Here is a 15,521-nt window from a genome sequence, read left to right as displayed (position 1 = left end):
CTGCTCAAAGCAGGAAGCCATCTGCTCTGACCCTCTTTGTCCCAGGAAAAGAAGCTCATTCACCTCTTTGAAGTCTTGCATGCTATGTGTGCTGACCATAGTGTGACATTTTGTCATGTCATTGTTGTGTAAGGTATGACATTTGTCATGTCGGTGGAGGCCATCTGGCTGCTGTTCTCCTCTTCACACCCATTGGTCTTGGACTTGTGGTCTTTTCAGAGACAGGGAGCCATTCTTTGGCCATACATTTGTCTAACTCCCTGTCTGCTGCAGGACCTCTGGGGGGAGGGGGCAGACAGGAAGCGGGATGAATCGATAAGCTTGGTGTAATCATTACCATCTCATCCATGTCCTGCCTCTCCTTTGGGACACCTAGTCAACAAAATCCTGATGGATCAGCCCGAACGTGCAATGATAATTACCGAGGCACAGCCAGGCCCTCTTGTTGCATTAACAAGCCAGGAAGATGGAGTGGTCACCAAAGAGCCACAGGGAAAGGACATGCAGAAGACCCAGCAATACCACTTTTACCAACTCAACTCTGCCAACATTTCTTAATACAAACTACGCGTAAAGTGTTTTGCTAGGGACTAGTGACATAATGGTGATTAATATCAGACTGTGCCCTTCAGAAGACCTCAATTTGATAAGGGAACTTGGTGTGGAGACCAACAATGGTGCTAGAGGATCGAGGACAATAATAGAGACTAGAAGTTACCAAGAGGAAAAAGTGGTTGTATCCGTTCAGGGACATTGGCTATGAAGACATAACAGAGCAGAATTTCTCTGAGCTAGGTTTTGAAGGATGAGCAGGAGTCATCAAGGGGGCACCGGGGAAGAAAACTGCATGGGTAAAGATCTGTAGACCTGGATTGTTTGAAGGATTTCAAGTATTTTTTAGTGCAGGCAGTCATGGAGTCAAGGGCAGTTGAAAGATTTAATGCCAGTGGCTTTACTTGAGTTTCTGTAACCTTTGGGTTTACCAATAAAATGGAGTGAGTTGTTTATTGATTTCCCACAGAATATGAACTCAAGGGTGGTCAAAGTGGGAGTTTCCATGATGCTTTGCCAACTTTCAAGGTGGAGTGGGCCTCTGCAGTTGGCGCACAGAGGGCCCTTTAAGTGCTTGCTGCTCTAGCCTCGCCCACTTTCTCAGCTGCAAACGTTCCAGTCAGGCTGATTCGCAGCCGGGAGGGGAAGGAAGCTTCGCACGCACAGGCTGGCTGGCAAAGCATACGTAACACACAAGGCTTGCTGACAGGAAAACTCGAGAGAACCTCCAACAAAAGTGGCCATGGACCTGATCCCAAGCTTTTCCACAGAAACCTGGGTTCTTCTGGCTACCAGCCTGGTGCTCCTCTATCTGTGAGTTACTGTCCAGGCTCATGGTCTCTGTAATCATGGCCTTGGGAGCTCATCAGGCCCCCTCTGCCTTATCTGTTTCAAAGATCCAACAGGGGAAGTTGCTTAAACGGTGGGGGCTACAAACACCAAAGGGATTATTATTGCTCTTACCCTGATCTGTTGAAAGAGTAATGTCCCATTTGCCTCCAACTCTCAATTTCTGAGTGTTTGGGGACATTACTTGCTCCTGGCGGTAATTTTCTAATTGATTGACAGTTTGGGTAAACCTAGATTAATTAATCAGAATTCAGCTGAGGCAGATTAAAAACAACTGGCTTCTGTCCTTACCCCTTTCCCAGCTCCAGGGACCCTGGAGGCAGGAGGGAATGGCCTGGGGTTTTGTCTCATTATCTTCACCTTTCCAGTTCTGTGTCTGCTGCTAGAGATGTGTATAAGGAATGGCCCTTGTGTCACTAGGTTTGTTCCTGCACCCCTCCCTCCCACTGCCTGGGATAATTTACACCATGTACGACGGTGCACCCGGGACTTCAGGGGGGCTGGAGATTTCCCTCCTTCTCTTCAGACTAGCTCTTTCCTCTATTCTGTCTCTCCCCTAAAATTCCCCTCCTAATACTCAATTCCCACACCTTGTAATTGGCAGAATTATTACCCCTAAGTGAGAAAACTTTAGAGCAGAAGGAATTTAGCAGAAATCTTGAAACTGTATTTTTTTTTTCTTTCACCCTTTTCTTCTAGTCTTTGGGGAGGGTTGGCATCATTATAGAGATTTATTTCTCCCAATATGAAATCTGCTAACTGCCTGCATAGGCACGAGCCCAAAAGCAAATTTGGGTTTAAATTCCCCCTCCCCCCCATTAAGTTGCAGTGCAGGAGGATGAATCAAACCATCTAGCAGAGGAATTCCTTTCAAGCATGAGATTCCTGGCATCATGAAACAGGTTGGGGGAGGAGTCATTTTGGTCACATGGGTGGAGAAGGCCCCCTCTGTCCCATTTGTTCTCTATCTCAATTTCACTTTCATAAAGAGTAGGAAATCATGATGACATGAACATAGAAAATATACACTTTGTTTCAATTCTATGAAAGAAATATTATAAATACAGTTTATTGTGGCAACATATTTTCTCTCTGATAACATTTTAAAATTAATTGATAATGTTTAATTTTATTTAATTTTAGTTTTGTTTTTTACTGAGATAAGACTTTTTCCAGCATGTTCTTTCTGTAGGATAAAAGAGGCTGTTGGTTCAGGATTTATGTCCACAAAAGTGTGTAAATAACTTCACCCTACTAGAATAATGTCAGGAATATGAGTCCATTGTACAAATACATACTTCTATAACATAGATTACATATATGTTTAAAAATATACTTGCCTAGCCAGTTATTTTAATCTCACACCTCAGGTGAGTAAGCGAGATTGTGAGCCAGTGATGATAAGAGAGGCATTCTGGATGGATTGGGAGAATATTTTTCCCAGATACTCCAGGTCCTGGTCTTGCAAGAGGTCATTAAGAGGGCAACAGTGTAGGCATCTCATCTGCTTGAAATCTGGGGATAGGACACCATCGAAGTCACACTGTGTGATCTGTGTGGCAATGGGTCCATCACTAGATACTGGCACTACTGGTTAAACAACACTAGCCTTAGAAGACACTGGTACAGCCATGAATCAGTAGCTATAGAGTAGACAGTGCTCTCTTATGGCAACACGATGTAAATGCAATAAAAATGATTGGTTTTATTGTTAGCCCCTTTGCACCTAAAGCAGCATTTCACTACCAAAAAGAGGGAAGTTGGAAAGAAACCAAGGAATTCACCCAGCCCACCCAATGCCTTGTTATGGAACCATGTGAGTCTAGACTCTAGACCAGATCACTCAGTGGGATCAATGTTGCTGACACATTCATTTAATTGCTTGGCCTCACTTGAGAGTTTATGTAACATGCTGAAAGTTCAGAAGCAGAAATGGGTTTAATTGGGTCCAGCCGCTCCGTGTGCCTGCCTCTGAAGTCCCACAGTTTCCTCAGCCCCCCAGCCGCCCAGGGCTGCCCCGAGGTGCAGGCAAGCCTTGGATGGCAGCTACCCAGCCGCCCAGGGCTGCCTGAGGCTCAGGTAACCAGGACTGGCTGAGGCTTGTGCTGCCGGCAGTGGCAGCAGCAGAGGTGTGATGGGGGCTTCACCTTACCCTGATCGACAGGTTGCCTCCCACCCCTGAGAGGGGGCAGGCCAGGCTGAGGGACCCCCCCCTCCAGTGCATGAATTTTCATGCATCGGGCCTCTATTAGATTCTTAAAATCATATACAATGTTAGAAACCTATACTTTCTTAAAGGTTAACCTCCAAAGAAGAGGCAACAAGGTTTTAATTTGACTTTCTGGGACATTTCATGGATACTTATTTTGTGTTGTATAGCACATCTTTTACTGTCAACAGGGAGGTACTAAAGTTTGGAAGGCCCCCTTTTAGCTGAAAGTGCTTATAGGGCATGTTGAACCATCATTATACAGAGCCTACTTTTCAGCCATACTTTTCTAATTTGCCTTTATAAGGTGAGACTTATAGGCCTAGCAAATTAATCCTTAAAATGGATGAATTTTTCCTCTTTCCTCAGCCTCTCTTCATCCTCCACTCTTGCATCTCTCAGTAATACTGGAGTGGGAAGGCTTGCAAGGATTAAGAATTCTCAGTTGTGAAACTCCACACATGACACATGAAAGATCAAATGCAGGCAGGCCTATCATAGTAAGCACTGGCCTCAATGGGATTTTGAGGTAGCTGACACAGAATCAGTAAACTAACTGCTTTCTGACTGGCCATCTTGATAAAATGAGTGATCCTGGCACTGTGCTTAGCAGGTGAGCATCACAGGGTGAAGAAACAAATGCAGTGAGGGGAAGAATGGCCTGGAAATTGAGTCTTTACTCATAGGTTCCTTTATACAGTTTCATTCAGGAAACATAGGGGTCAATCACCCTTCTCTAGAGCTCAAGTCAACCAAATTGCCTGACAACAGAGACTTGGGTGTAGCTGAAAGGCACTCACATTTCTGTGATGCCAGTGAAATCCCCGAACACAGTTTTATTTCTATAGAAATAAGTACACTGTGGCTATTCTAAGGCCTCTTTATGATGATATATTTAAGAAGAATCAGAACTTAATACAGGGTCAGGGCATAGGGGGAAGAAATAGCATAAATGTGACTGAGCAAACTGTAAGAACAATGTCTCGGTAGGCTTGCAGTAACTCTCAGTTACTGAGGGGATGAAGTTAAGCAAAATATCATCATTGGAGCAGAAATTATTTTCCCTTTTTCTATCTAGAATTAGAATCTCCAATATTATGAACAAACAAACTTGCTAAATAGCCATGAGTGAATCTCCTGGAAAACATTCCAGCCTCAGCCTCTTAGGAGCACTCTCATTTGGAAACATTTATCAAGTATTCATTCTGGGCTTGGGTCCGTGAAAAGTTCAACTGATTTTATCTAATCACTATCGCTTTCTCTGAATCTCACAGCGGAAGTGGGCAAAGAGGTGATGAGTGAATGTAATTATTGCTATGGGATTTGTTACTACTTATCACCTACATGTTCATTCCCTAGCTTGACTGTTCCAGCCGCAGGACCTAATCCATAATCCCTGTAACCTGGCTTTCTCTTTCACTTTACAGATATGGGACTTATACACACGGACTTTTTAAGAAGCTGGGAATTCCTGGGCCGACACCCCTACCTTTTGTGGGAACTATTCTGGCCTATCGTAAGGTGAGTGCTGTTTGGGCTTCCTCTTTTGCTTCTTATGGTTCCGAAATCGCAGCTGAGTTCCCTAGTAAAAGGGCCTTGCTCAGAAGGAAGTTTCCAGAAAGAGCATCATAGGCCCCGCCCTGCGCAGGGCCAGGCTTACCCAGGCTCAGTGTCAGCTGTCAGGAGCCTCAGGGGTTGGCTCAGTGGGGCAGCAGAGCTCTCAGCTGATTCAGCACACGCCTTGTCCCACCTTGTGAGCATCGTGAGGAGCATTTTCTTTCTGGGAGGTGCAGATTCCCAGGAAGACATAATCATACTTAGGATTAGGAGAAAAGCATGAAGGGATGCCTGGTCGTGCCCCAGGAAGTCGGATGTGCTAGAGTCAGACTTCCCTGTTCACAGGATACACTCAGGGTAGCCTTCTCTAGATTCCTCTTGGGTAGCTTTGAAACTTCAGTGTATTAGGCAGCTCAAGTAGTCACCATCGGGTAATTTGCACATAAACACTTGAATTCTCTAAAGAACTGATAAATCCCTGCAGTTATTCCCATGGCCCTAAGTCACCATTTGCTCCCCATGACGTCTTTGGGGGATTTGAGAGATGGAACAAAAGCTGTCTGCTCTACTTGTCTGCCCTCAAAGGAGGCACCCTGGGGCTGAGTCTGAGAGGGAGTGGGTATAACTGAGGTAAGATGGTGTTTATCCACGGACTTCAAATATTTGCTCACACAAAATCACTAGAAAGGAGATGTTTGGACAAAATTATGGAACATTTATTTTATCTGAAATGAATGACCTCAGTGACACAAGGATTGTGAATTTTGGCAAAGTGTTTGTGGTTGATCTAGCCCTGATGCTTTGCCCAGGGCTTGACCCCTACATGGAAGGTTACGAGCTCATGTCCATAAAGCCAGCAGGCAGAGCTTTACATGCAAACTGCATTCTACATCAGATTTTGTTTCCTGTAGAGCAGATTCTCAGATTCTAATTTTCCAAGCTGAGTTCTTCAGGGCATCATTTAGTTTAGGAAATCCCATTCTTTTTGCCTCTGAAAAGGCAATTTCCCTTCCACCTTTCCCAGATCAACTCCTGGAAGGTGCACCCTAAGACCCACATTTCTGGAACTTCCTTTGCATAGTTAAAACATAAAATATCACAACTGAAACTTAGCCACAAGAAGATGTGTTTTTTAATTATAGAAGTGAAAACACAGAGAAGGTATTTTAATTTTCTCTGTCCTTCTGGAGTGGTGACATCTCTTCATCTTTTCCGAGTTGAGCTGGAGAATTGGAGAGTGAGTCACTTTGTCCTTCATTCAGTCACTTTCTTCTCACTCAGCAAATATGCCTTAGATGTGTTTAAATCTGCTAGACTATAAGAGTTCCCTGGTGTCTTAAACTTCTTAGTTCTGCTAGGATTCTAGAGAGGACTCATGAGATAAATGAAAAGGATGCTTGACCAGGAGGTCAAAGTGTGCAAGTCACTCTTACTCTCCCTCAGCTTCACTTCTGGAGTGTCTATGGAGGTAATAATTCTGGGGTTATGAGATTTTAGAGGTAGAGTTCAGTACACTTAGATTAATAATCTACTTTTGTTTCTCCTTGCAGGGGTTCTGGGATTTTGACATGGACTGTTTTAAAAAGTATGGAAACATGTGGGGGTGAGTATTAGGGAAACTCCTATTGGATAGACTTGCTGTTATGATGAGGGCCCCCCTGGTGTGGAGGAGAATCTCAGCTCAAAGCCTACTGTAAAGCTTTTGGAGGCTTGTCCTACCAGGACCCCAGATGTCACCAGGTGTCCAGGTCTGCATTCTGAGTCCAGATGGGGAGTTGCAGGTTATCATACTCTCCTGAATTTGATGGCCTAGGGACTCCCGGCATCACTTTCTGTCCAGTATCTCATTATTCCCCTCTTCTCTATTTTTCCTCCATTTGGTCTCCTTTAATTGGATGAAATGCATAACTTCAGACCCTTCTAATATATTCCGATCATAACCAATTACCTACATAATTGACTTTGAAAACATTATAAACCATAGTTTTACAATGTTATTTTTTAAAAATCTGTTTTTATTGATTTTAGAGAGAGAAAAGAAAGGAGAGGAATACAGAGATAGAAACATTGATGAGAGAGAATCATCAGTTGGCTGCCTTCTGCACACCTCTTACTGGGGATCAGGCCATAACCGGGCATGTGCCCTGACTGGGAATTGAACCAACCAGCTCTTGGTGCATGGGTTGAAGCTCAGCCACTGAGCCACTACCAGCTGGACCATAATTGACTATTAATTAAAAGCCCAACTCTTTAATTTTAAGTTTGGATTTGTTATATCCTTTTGAAAAAGGGCTGTGGGTCTAGGTAAACAGATGGGAAACCATATCTGTGTGGCTTTGTTTTTACTTCCTCCACAAGTTTCGAGTTTGGGTTTTAAAAAATGTTTAAGCCAAGACTTCTCAATAGAAGTTTAGTTTATACAAGTATTGCTGTATCTACTCTATTCTACTGACTTTGAAGAGATAGAATATTTCCAAACCATACTGCTTCCTGGTAGGCTGATGGACTTAAGGATTTTGCAAAGTGGTCTTAGCCAGTTGCAGCGGCTGTCCCATTCGGAGCTGCTGGAAGTGTGCTGAGAGCAGCAGGAGAGGTGTAACGTGGTGTTTGTGTCCTAGAAGCAAGGGGGAGAAGGCTTTGCTTCTCAGTCTGTTTCATCCCTTTTCACATCCTCAGAACCCATAAGGTCCTACTGAGTTGGCATAGTCCAGAAAGGCTATGTGATGGAGAAGAAAGAGCACCCTGCACTGGGTCACCCTGGCCCATTTCCAACTGCCCTCCCAATATTGACTACTTGTGAGCTCTGCATGGAGTCCTCTAAAGAAAGAAAGTGGTTCTCATGCTTGGGTGTGTATAAGAACCACCTTGGAGAGTGTGTTAAAAATATACCTCAGGGCCCAGCAATACCAAATCCTTAGTGTCAGGGCTGGGGCCCAGGAATCTGAATGTTGCCTGGTATTGTAACAAACTCTAAGGCTGGTGTGAGGTCATATATGTAAAGGGTTACGTGTCCCTGGATCCGGGTGAGGCCTCGTGCACCTAGGCCCGGGTGAGCCCAAGTGGCCCTGGGTCTGGGAGAGGCCAAGCGTCCCTGGGTCCGGGTGAGACCATGTGTCCCTGGATCCGGGTGAGGCCTCGTGCACCTAGGCCCGGGTGAGCCCAAGTGGCCCTGGGTCTGGGAGAGGCCAAGCGTCCCTGGGTCCGGGTGAGACCATGTGTCCCTGGATCCGGGTGAGGCCTCGTGCACCTAGGCCCGGGTGAGCCCAAGTGGCCCTGGGTCTGGGAGAGGCCAAGCGTCCCTGGGTCCGGGTGAGACCATGTGTCCCTGGATCCGGGTGAGGCCTCGTGCACCTAGGCCCGGGTGAGCCCAAGTGGCCCTGGGTCTGGGAGAGGCCAAGCGTCCCTGGGTCCGGGTGAGACCATGTGTCCCTGGATCCGGGTGAGGCCTCGTGCACCTAGGCCCGGGTGAGCCCAAGTGGCCCTGGGTCTGGGAGAGGCCAAGCGTCCCTGGGTCCGGGTGAGACCATGTGTCCCTGGATCCGGGTGAGGCCTCGTGCACCTAGGCCCGGGTGAGCCCAAGTGGCCCTGGGTCTGGGAGAGGCCAAGCGTCCCTGGGTCCGGGTGAGACCATGTGTCCCTGGATCCGGGTGAGGCCTCGTGCACCTAGGCCCGGGTGAGCCCAAGTGGCCCTGGGTCTGGGAGAGGCCAAGCGTCCCTGGGTCCGGGTGAGACCATGTGTCCCTGGATCCGGGTGAGGCCTTGTGCACCTAGGCCTGGGTGAGCCCAAGTGGCCCTGGGTCTGGGAGAGGCCAAGCGTCCCTGGGTCCGGGTGAGACCATGTGTCCCTGGATCCGGATGAGGCCTCGTGCACCTAGGCCCGGGTGAGCCCAAGTGGCCCTGGGTCTGGGAGTGGCCAAACGTTCCTGGGTCTGGGTGTGACCATGTGTCCCTGGATCCGAGTGAGGCCTCGTGAACCTAGGCCCGGGTGAGGCCACGTGCCCCTGGGTCTGGGAGAGGCCAAGCGTCCCTGGGTCCGGGTGAGACCATGTGTCCCTGGATCCGGGTGAGGCCTCGTGCACCTAGGCCCGGGTGAGCCCAAGTGGCCCTGGGTCTGGGAGAGGCCAAGCGTCCCTGGGTCCGGGTGAGACCATGTGTCCCTGGATCCGGGTGAGGCCTCGTGCACCTAGGCCCGGGTGAGCCCAAGTGGCCCTGGGTCTGGGAGAGGCCAAGCGTCCCTGGGTCCGGGTGAGACCATGTGTCCCTGGATCCGGATGAGGCCTCGTGCACCTAGGCCCGGGTGAGCCCAAGTGGCCCTGGGTCTGGGAGTGGCCAAACGTTCCTGGGTCTGGGTATGACCATGTGTCCCTGGATCCGAGTGAGGCCTCGTGAACCTAGGCCCGGGTGAGGCCACGTGCCCCTGGGTCTGGGAGAGGCCAAGTGTCCCTGGGTCCGGGTGAGACCATGTGTCCCTGGATCCGGGTGAGGCCTCGTGCACCTAGGCCCGGGTGAGCCCAAGTGGCCCTGGGTCTGGGAGAGGCCAAGCGTCCCTGGGTCCGGGTGAGACCATGTGTCCCTGGATCCGGGTGAGGCCTCGTGCACCTAGGCCCGGGTGAGCCCAAGTGGCCCTGGGTCTGGGAGAGGCCAAGCGTCCCTGGGTCCGGGTGAGACCATGTGTCCCTGGATCCGGGTGAGGCCTCGTGCACCTAGGCCCGGGTGAGCCCAAGTGGCCCTGGGTCTGGGAGAGGCCAAGCGTCCCTGGGTCCGGGTGAGACCATGTGTCCCTGGATCCGGGTGAGGCCTCGTGCACCTAGGCCCGGGTGAGCCCAAGTGGCCCTGGGTCTGGGAGAGGCCAAGCGTCCCTGGGTCCGGGTGAGACCATGTGTCCCTGGATCCGGGTGAGGCCTAGTGCACCTAAGCCCGGGTGAGCCCAAGTGGCCCTGGGTCTGGGAGTGGCCAAACGTTCCTGGGTCTGGGTATGACCATGTGTCCCTGGATCCGAGTGAGGCCTCGTGAACCTAGGCCCGGGTGAGGCCACGTGCCCCTGGGTCTGGGAGAGGCCAAGCGTCCCTGGGTCCGGGTGAGACCATGCGTCCCTGGATCCAGATGAGGCCTCGTGCACCTAGGCCCGGGTGAGCCCAAGTGGCCCTGGGTCTGGGAGAGGCCAAGCGTCCCTGGGTCCGGGAGAGACCATGTGTCCCTGGATCCAGGTGAGGCCTTGTGCAACTAAGCCCGGGTGAGGCCACGTGCCCCTGGGTCTGGGAGAGGCCAAGTGTCCTTGGGTACGGGTGAAGCCAGATCCTGGGTCCGGGTGAGGCCGTGCGCCCCTGGATCCATCCGGGTGAGGCTGGGTCCCAGGCCCGGGTGAGACCACGCGCCCCTTGGATATGGGTGAGGCCACGTGCCCCTTAGTCCAGGTGACGCCGTGCCCCTGGGATCGGCCGAGACCAAACCAGAGGGAGTCAGACCTCCATTACCACCATTTGTCCACCATCCAGAGCTGAGGGGTCAGTGCTGACATGTACACATAAGGAACTACTGGACATCGAAATTGGGTCTCAAAAGAACTGTTGGTCCAGGGGGAAGCTCGCTACAGATTGATTCATTTGCCTGTCAGCATAAATATTATTGCTCGTCTCACATTCAGTTCTTATTAGTATATATCTAGTGACATTTGATCTCGTTCATCTAGAGGAAATGATGAACAACATAGACTGAGGAACAAGAACAGAACCAGAAGCAAGGAGGCATCGATCGGACTATCGGGCCTCAGAGGGAGGATACGGGAGGGTAGGGGGAGGGTGGGGGGAGGGGAAGAGTTCAACCAAAGGACCTGTATGCATGCATATAAGCCTATCCAACGGTTAAGTTCAACAGGGGATTGGGGCATGCGTGGGGAGAGGGGTGGGATGGGAATGGGGGGATGAGGACAAATATGTGACACCTTAATCAATAAAGAAATTTAAAAAAAAAAAAATAAAAAAAATAAAAAATATAAAAAAAAAAAAAAAAAAAGAGTTACCCCAAACTAGGGGTCCTCAAACTTTTTAAACAGGGGATCAGTTCACTGTCCCTCAGACTGTTGGAGGGCCAGACTATAGTTTTAAAAAAACTATGAACAAATTCCTATGCACACTGCACATATCTTATTTTGAAATAAAAAAAAAACACAACAAAACAGCAAAAACACCTGCATGTGGCCCGCGGGCCATAGTTTGAGGACGCCTGCCCCAAACCTTGTGTCTCTCCACCCAGGTGTTTTTGAAAAACACGATGGGGAGAAGGGAATCATCCAAGAAATATAGTCAATCTGACCAATCTAAGTACCACCACAATTATTTATATCACTGCTTCAACACTAAATGTACTTGACACCCACTTACAATTGGAAACAAATTTGAGATTCAGAAGATTTTTTTGGAAATGGGCAACATTAAGTGCAGTGGTCCTCATCCATTTTTATATGGGAAAACTGAAAGTAGTCTGAGGAGTCAAAGAAAGAATAGGTAAGACTTGTGGAAAATCTCCCATTATATTCTAGTTAATGAAAATGATTTATAGTAAAAAGAAATGCTAGAGGACAGTGTTACTAAACTTATAGTAAACTTCATGTAATTCGACTTATAGTAAACTAGTCAGGAGATGGCCAGGTTGGGATGTATCACAGAAAGAGTCAGCTTTGTGTAGTATGTATGTTAAAAGTGGCTTGTCCTGCTGCTGGGTGATGTCTCCTACATGGACCCACATATACGATAAATATAAGTAATGAAAAGAAAACACTTTTAACTAAATTGTACATGCTCCTTTGTATGTTTTATTCTCTTTGTCCTTTGTTTTAAATATTTCTAAACTTGAATCTACCAAGGACTTCTCCTTAATAGTTAAAATAGTTCCTTTAAGCAATTGTAAACAAATTTTAGAAAATAAGGCAAAGAAATCATTCATATTCCTACTATATCTTTTTGAGCATTCCAAGTCATTATTATTTGGGGACACATTTTTACATATTTGTGATCAGTATATTTACACTTTACTTTTTCTGAGGAATTTTTCCATTGATTTTTAGAGATTGGAAGGGAGGGAGACAGAAAGGGGGAAACTTTGATGTGAGAGAGAGAGATCAATTGGTTGCCTTCCACATGCACCCGACTAGGGCCAGGGATTGAGCCTGCAACCTAGGTATGTGCCACTGGGCAGAAACAAACTCAGGACTGCTCACTCCATGGACCAAAGCTCTATCCACTGAGCAAAACCATCTAGGGCTATGTCTACACTTTTCATCTAATAGTATGTCGTATGCATTTTTATATCTATCTCTATAAATAAAAGCCTAAGAGACCATGATCACCGGTCGACTGAACAACTGGTTGACTGGTCACTATGAATTGCACTGACCACCAGGGGGCAATGCTTAATGCAGGAGCTACCTCCTGGTGGTCAGTGTGTTCCCACAGCCAACCTCCCGCAGTCCCTCCCCCAGGCTGGCCAGCCCCGATCGGCCTCAATTGCTGGCCAGACAAAGGGACCCCACCTGTGCACGAATTTGTGCACTGGGCCTCTAGTATCCTAATATATAAAAACCCAGGGTCTGTAATGACCGACCAAAGGCTCAACCGAACACTGGAAGTCAGTCCTGCAGTCATTGCTGGGTTGCTGTGGCGCCCCAACACTGACTGCTGCTGCGGCAGGCATGGTGACCCAGAACTGACTGCTGAGGGGGCGGTGGATCAGGCCTGGAGAGAGGTCTGGAGAGAGAGGCAGGGTCTGATTCGCAGTCTCCATGGCAGCTGTTGATCAGCCATTGCCTTTCTCTTTCTCTCTGGGCTTCGTTAGCAGTCATACCTCTCTTTCTCTCCGGGCCTCCGGGGGCTACTGATCAGCCCTGCCTCTCTGATCAGGCCCAGAGATGCTGACTGGCATAGAAACTGACCAGTCAGAACCAAATCTGGGTAAACTGTGGGGAGCCAATGGCTGCCTAGTAGGCAGAGCTTCTGATGCTGACTGGCATAGAAACTGACCAATCAGAACCTAATCTGGGTGAACTGTGAAGGCAGAACCTAAGGTGGGGCCAGAGGAGGGGTTTTAAGGGCAACAGCTATTTGGTGGAAGGTGTAAGAAAGTGGTTCAATTTTTTAACCCTTTGCACTCGCTTGCTTTTTCTCGATTCCTTTATTCTAATGCTAACCGTGTCGAGTCACACTTGACATCCAAGTGCAAAAGGTTAATGACCAGCTAGGCAGTATAGTGCATATGGCTGGCTATCAGTCCAGATATAGGGATTATGTATTTTTGTCTGCCAAGAGCATCTCCTCCTGCTGAAAAAGGTTTTTCCCTTCATTTAAGCAATCCTATCCTATATTATCTATCTATACTAATAAAAGGGTAATATGCTGATTAGACCAGGTCGACTGGCCATCTTCTGGACATCCAACTTCCTTCTGGACAAAGTCATGGTGGTGGGGGCTGAGGCAGAGGCAGTTAGGGGCAATTAGGCCAGGAGGGGAGGGCAATTGGGGGCGAGATCAGGCCGTCAGGGGAGGGCAGTTGGGGGCAACCTGACTGGCAGGGGAGGGTTGTTGGGGGTGAGATCAGGTCAGCAGGGGAGGGCAGTTAGGGGCGATCAGGCAGGCAGGCAGGTGAGTGGTTAGGAGCCAGCGGTCCCAGATTGCGAGAGGGATGTCCGACTGCCAGTTTAGACCCGATTCCCCAAGGGGACCTGATTGGAGAGGGTGCAGGCTGGGCTGAGGGAACTCCCCGTCTGTGCATGAATTTTGTGCACTGGGTCACTAGTATATATATAAAACCCTAATATGCAAATAGACCAGACGGCTGAACAATTGAACAACTGGTTGCTATGACGTACGCTGACCATCAGGGGCCATGTACGTAACATGGCAGGCATTGGCCGTGGTGGATAGTGGAGCAGGTGAGTGGGGGCGCCAGACCAAGGCTGGTTGCTGTTATCAGGGCAAGCCTCTGGTGGTTACTGAAAATTCTTTGCTCCCATGCGCCACAGTCCCACCAGGCACTTGCACCTGCTGCCGGCACCAGAGCTGGCCCTGATCGCTTGGCACTATCAGCAGGTGCGAGCGGCAGCTGCCAGCCCCGATTGCCCCTCAGGGCTTCTCCACTTCCTCCTGCTCCTGAGGTGCACCCACTGCCAGTGATGGCCCTGCTTGCACCCACAGCTGATGCTGGAGCCACCGTTCACACCTGCTGCCAGTGCCTGGCATTGGTCCCAATTGCTTGGTGCTGTCAGTGGGTGCGAGTGGCAGCTGCAGGCCCTGATCACCCCTGAGGGCTTCTCCACCTCTCCCTGCTCCTGAGTGGCAATTGGGGTAGCAGCAGCCACTTGCACCTGCTGCTGGCGCTGGCCCTAATCACTCCGCGCCGTCAGTGGATGCTAGTGGGGTTGGGCCATCAGTGTGTGAGAGCAGGACTGCCAGCAGAGAGAGGACCAGGGGCTGCAGAAAGGGGGCTAGGCAGGGGCACGGTGGATGGGCCGAGACTCACCCCTATGCCCACCGCAGCCTCACGGCCCAAAGTTCCTTTAACCTTTTGCACTCGGATGTCGAGTGTGACTCGACACGGTTAGCATCGGTAGTGGCTCTTTTTATACTCTTTGAATGTATCAATAATTTGAAATATAAAAAATCCAAATAAATAAGTTTGCATGAAAAGAAACTCCAGTTTTTTATTCTACTGCCGCGCTTTGTAAAATCTGGGGTATTTAAAAAATTAAATCCCGAGTAGAATAAAGGAATCGAGAAAAAAAGCAAGTGAGTGCAAAGGGTTAAAGGTGCATGAATTCGTGCACTGGGCCCCTAGTTTTTATATAACTTCCAAATATTTTTAAGTAACTGAGTAGGTGGGCTCTATGTATTTTTTTTCTGTTGTCAGGTAATTTATTTTATTTGCCTTCATATATTTACTAACTTAACTTCCTTTTTGATAATGAAATATTTTAAATATACAAAATTTTTAAAGAATGATATAAGAAATTCCCATGTACACACCACTTGGATTTAAATGTTTTAATGTTATTTCTAAAAATGATCTCTAGGAATGTGGATTATGTAGCATCAGAATGGAAGTCTAGACTTCCAGTTGTGGCACCAGCTGCAGAAACGAGCTTGTTCAATTTAATCAGCTCTGTTTTCCTAACATAGGTTCTATGATGGTCGGCAGCCTGTGTTGGCGATCACCGATCTAGAAGTGATCAAAACAGTCCTAGTGAAAGAATGTTATTCTGTCTTCACAAATCGGCGGGTAGGCATCCATTCTTTTAAAAATTAAATTGTTATTTATTTATAATGTTTAATATTGAAATAATAATAAATTGACAGGAAGTTATAAA

General features: G+C 48.3%; 1 protein-coding gene across 2 annotated transcripts in view; it reads left to right on the top strand.

Annotated features, from left to right (window-relative positions):
* The first annotated feature begins 1,195 nt into the window (after window positions 1–1,195).
* LOC103286223 (cytochrome P450 3A12) overlaps window positions 1,196–15,521 on the top strand; it is a 49,775-nt gene continuing 35,449 nt past the window's right edge. Inside the window, exons 1-4 of one of the 2 annotated variants that reach the window (XM_054714914.1) lie at window positions 1,196–1,365; window positions 5,038–5,131; window positions 6,718–6,770; window positions 15,334–15,433. In XM_054714914.1, the coding sequence (XP_054570889.1) occupies window positions 1,295–1,365; window positions 5,038–5,131; window positions 6,718–6,770; window positions 15,334–15,433 (318 nt within the window). In that variant the 5' untranslated portion in view covers window positions 1,196–1,294. Of the gene's footprint in view, window positions 1,366–5,037; window positions 5,132–6,717; window positions 6,771–15,333; window positions 15,434–15,521 lie in introns of those variants that run through there. The other variant, XM_054714915.1, reaches the window with a different exon arrangement.

The sequence above is a fragment of the Eptesicus fuscus genome, chromosome 4, assembly GCF_027574615.1.
Source record: "Eptesicus fuscus isolate TK198812 chromosome 4, DD_ASM_mEF_20220401, whole genome shotgun sequence".
Lineage (NCBI taxonomy): Eukaryota > Metazoa > Chordata > Mammalia > Chiroptera > Vespertilionidae > Eptesicus > Eptesicus fuscus.
The sequence above is the reverse complement of the archived record's forward strand: the minus strand, read 5'-3'. Positions and strand labels throughout refer to the sequence as shown.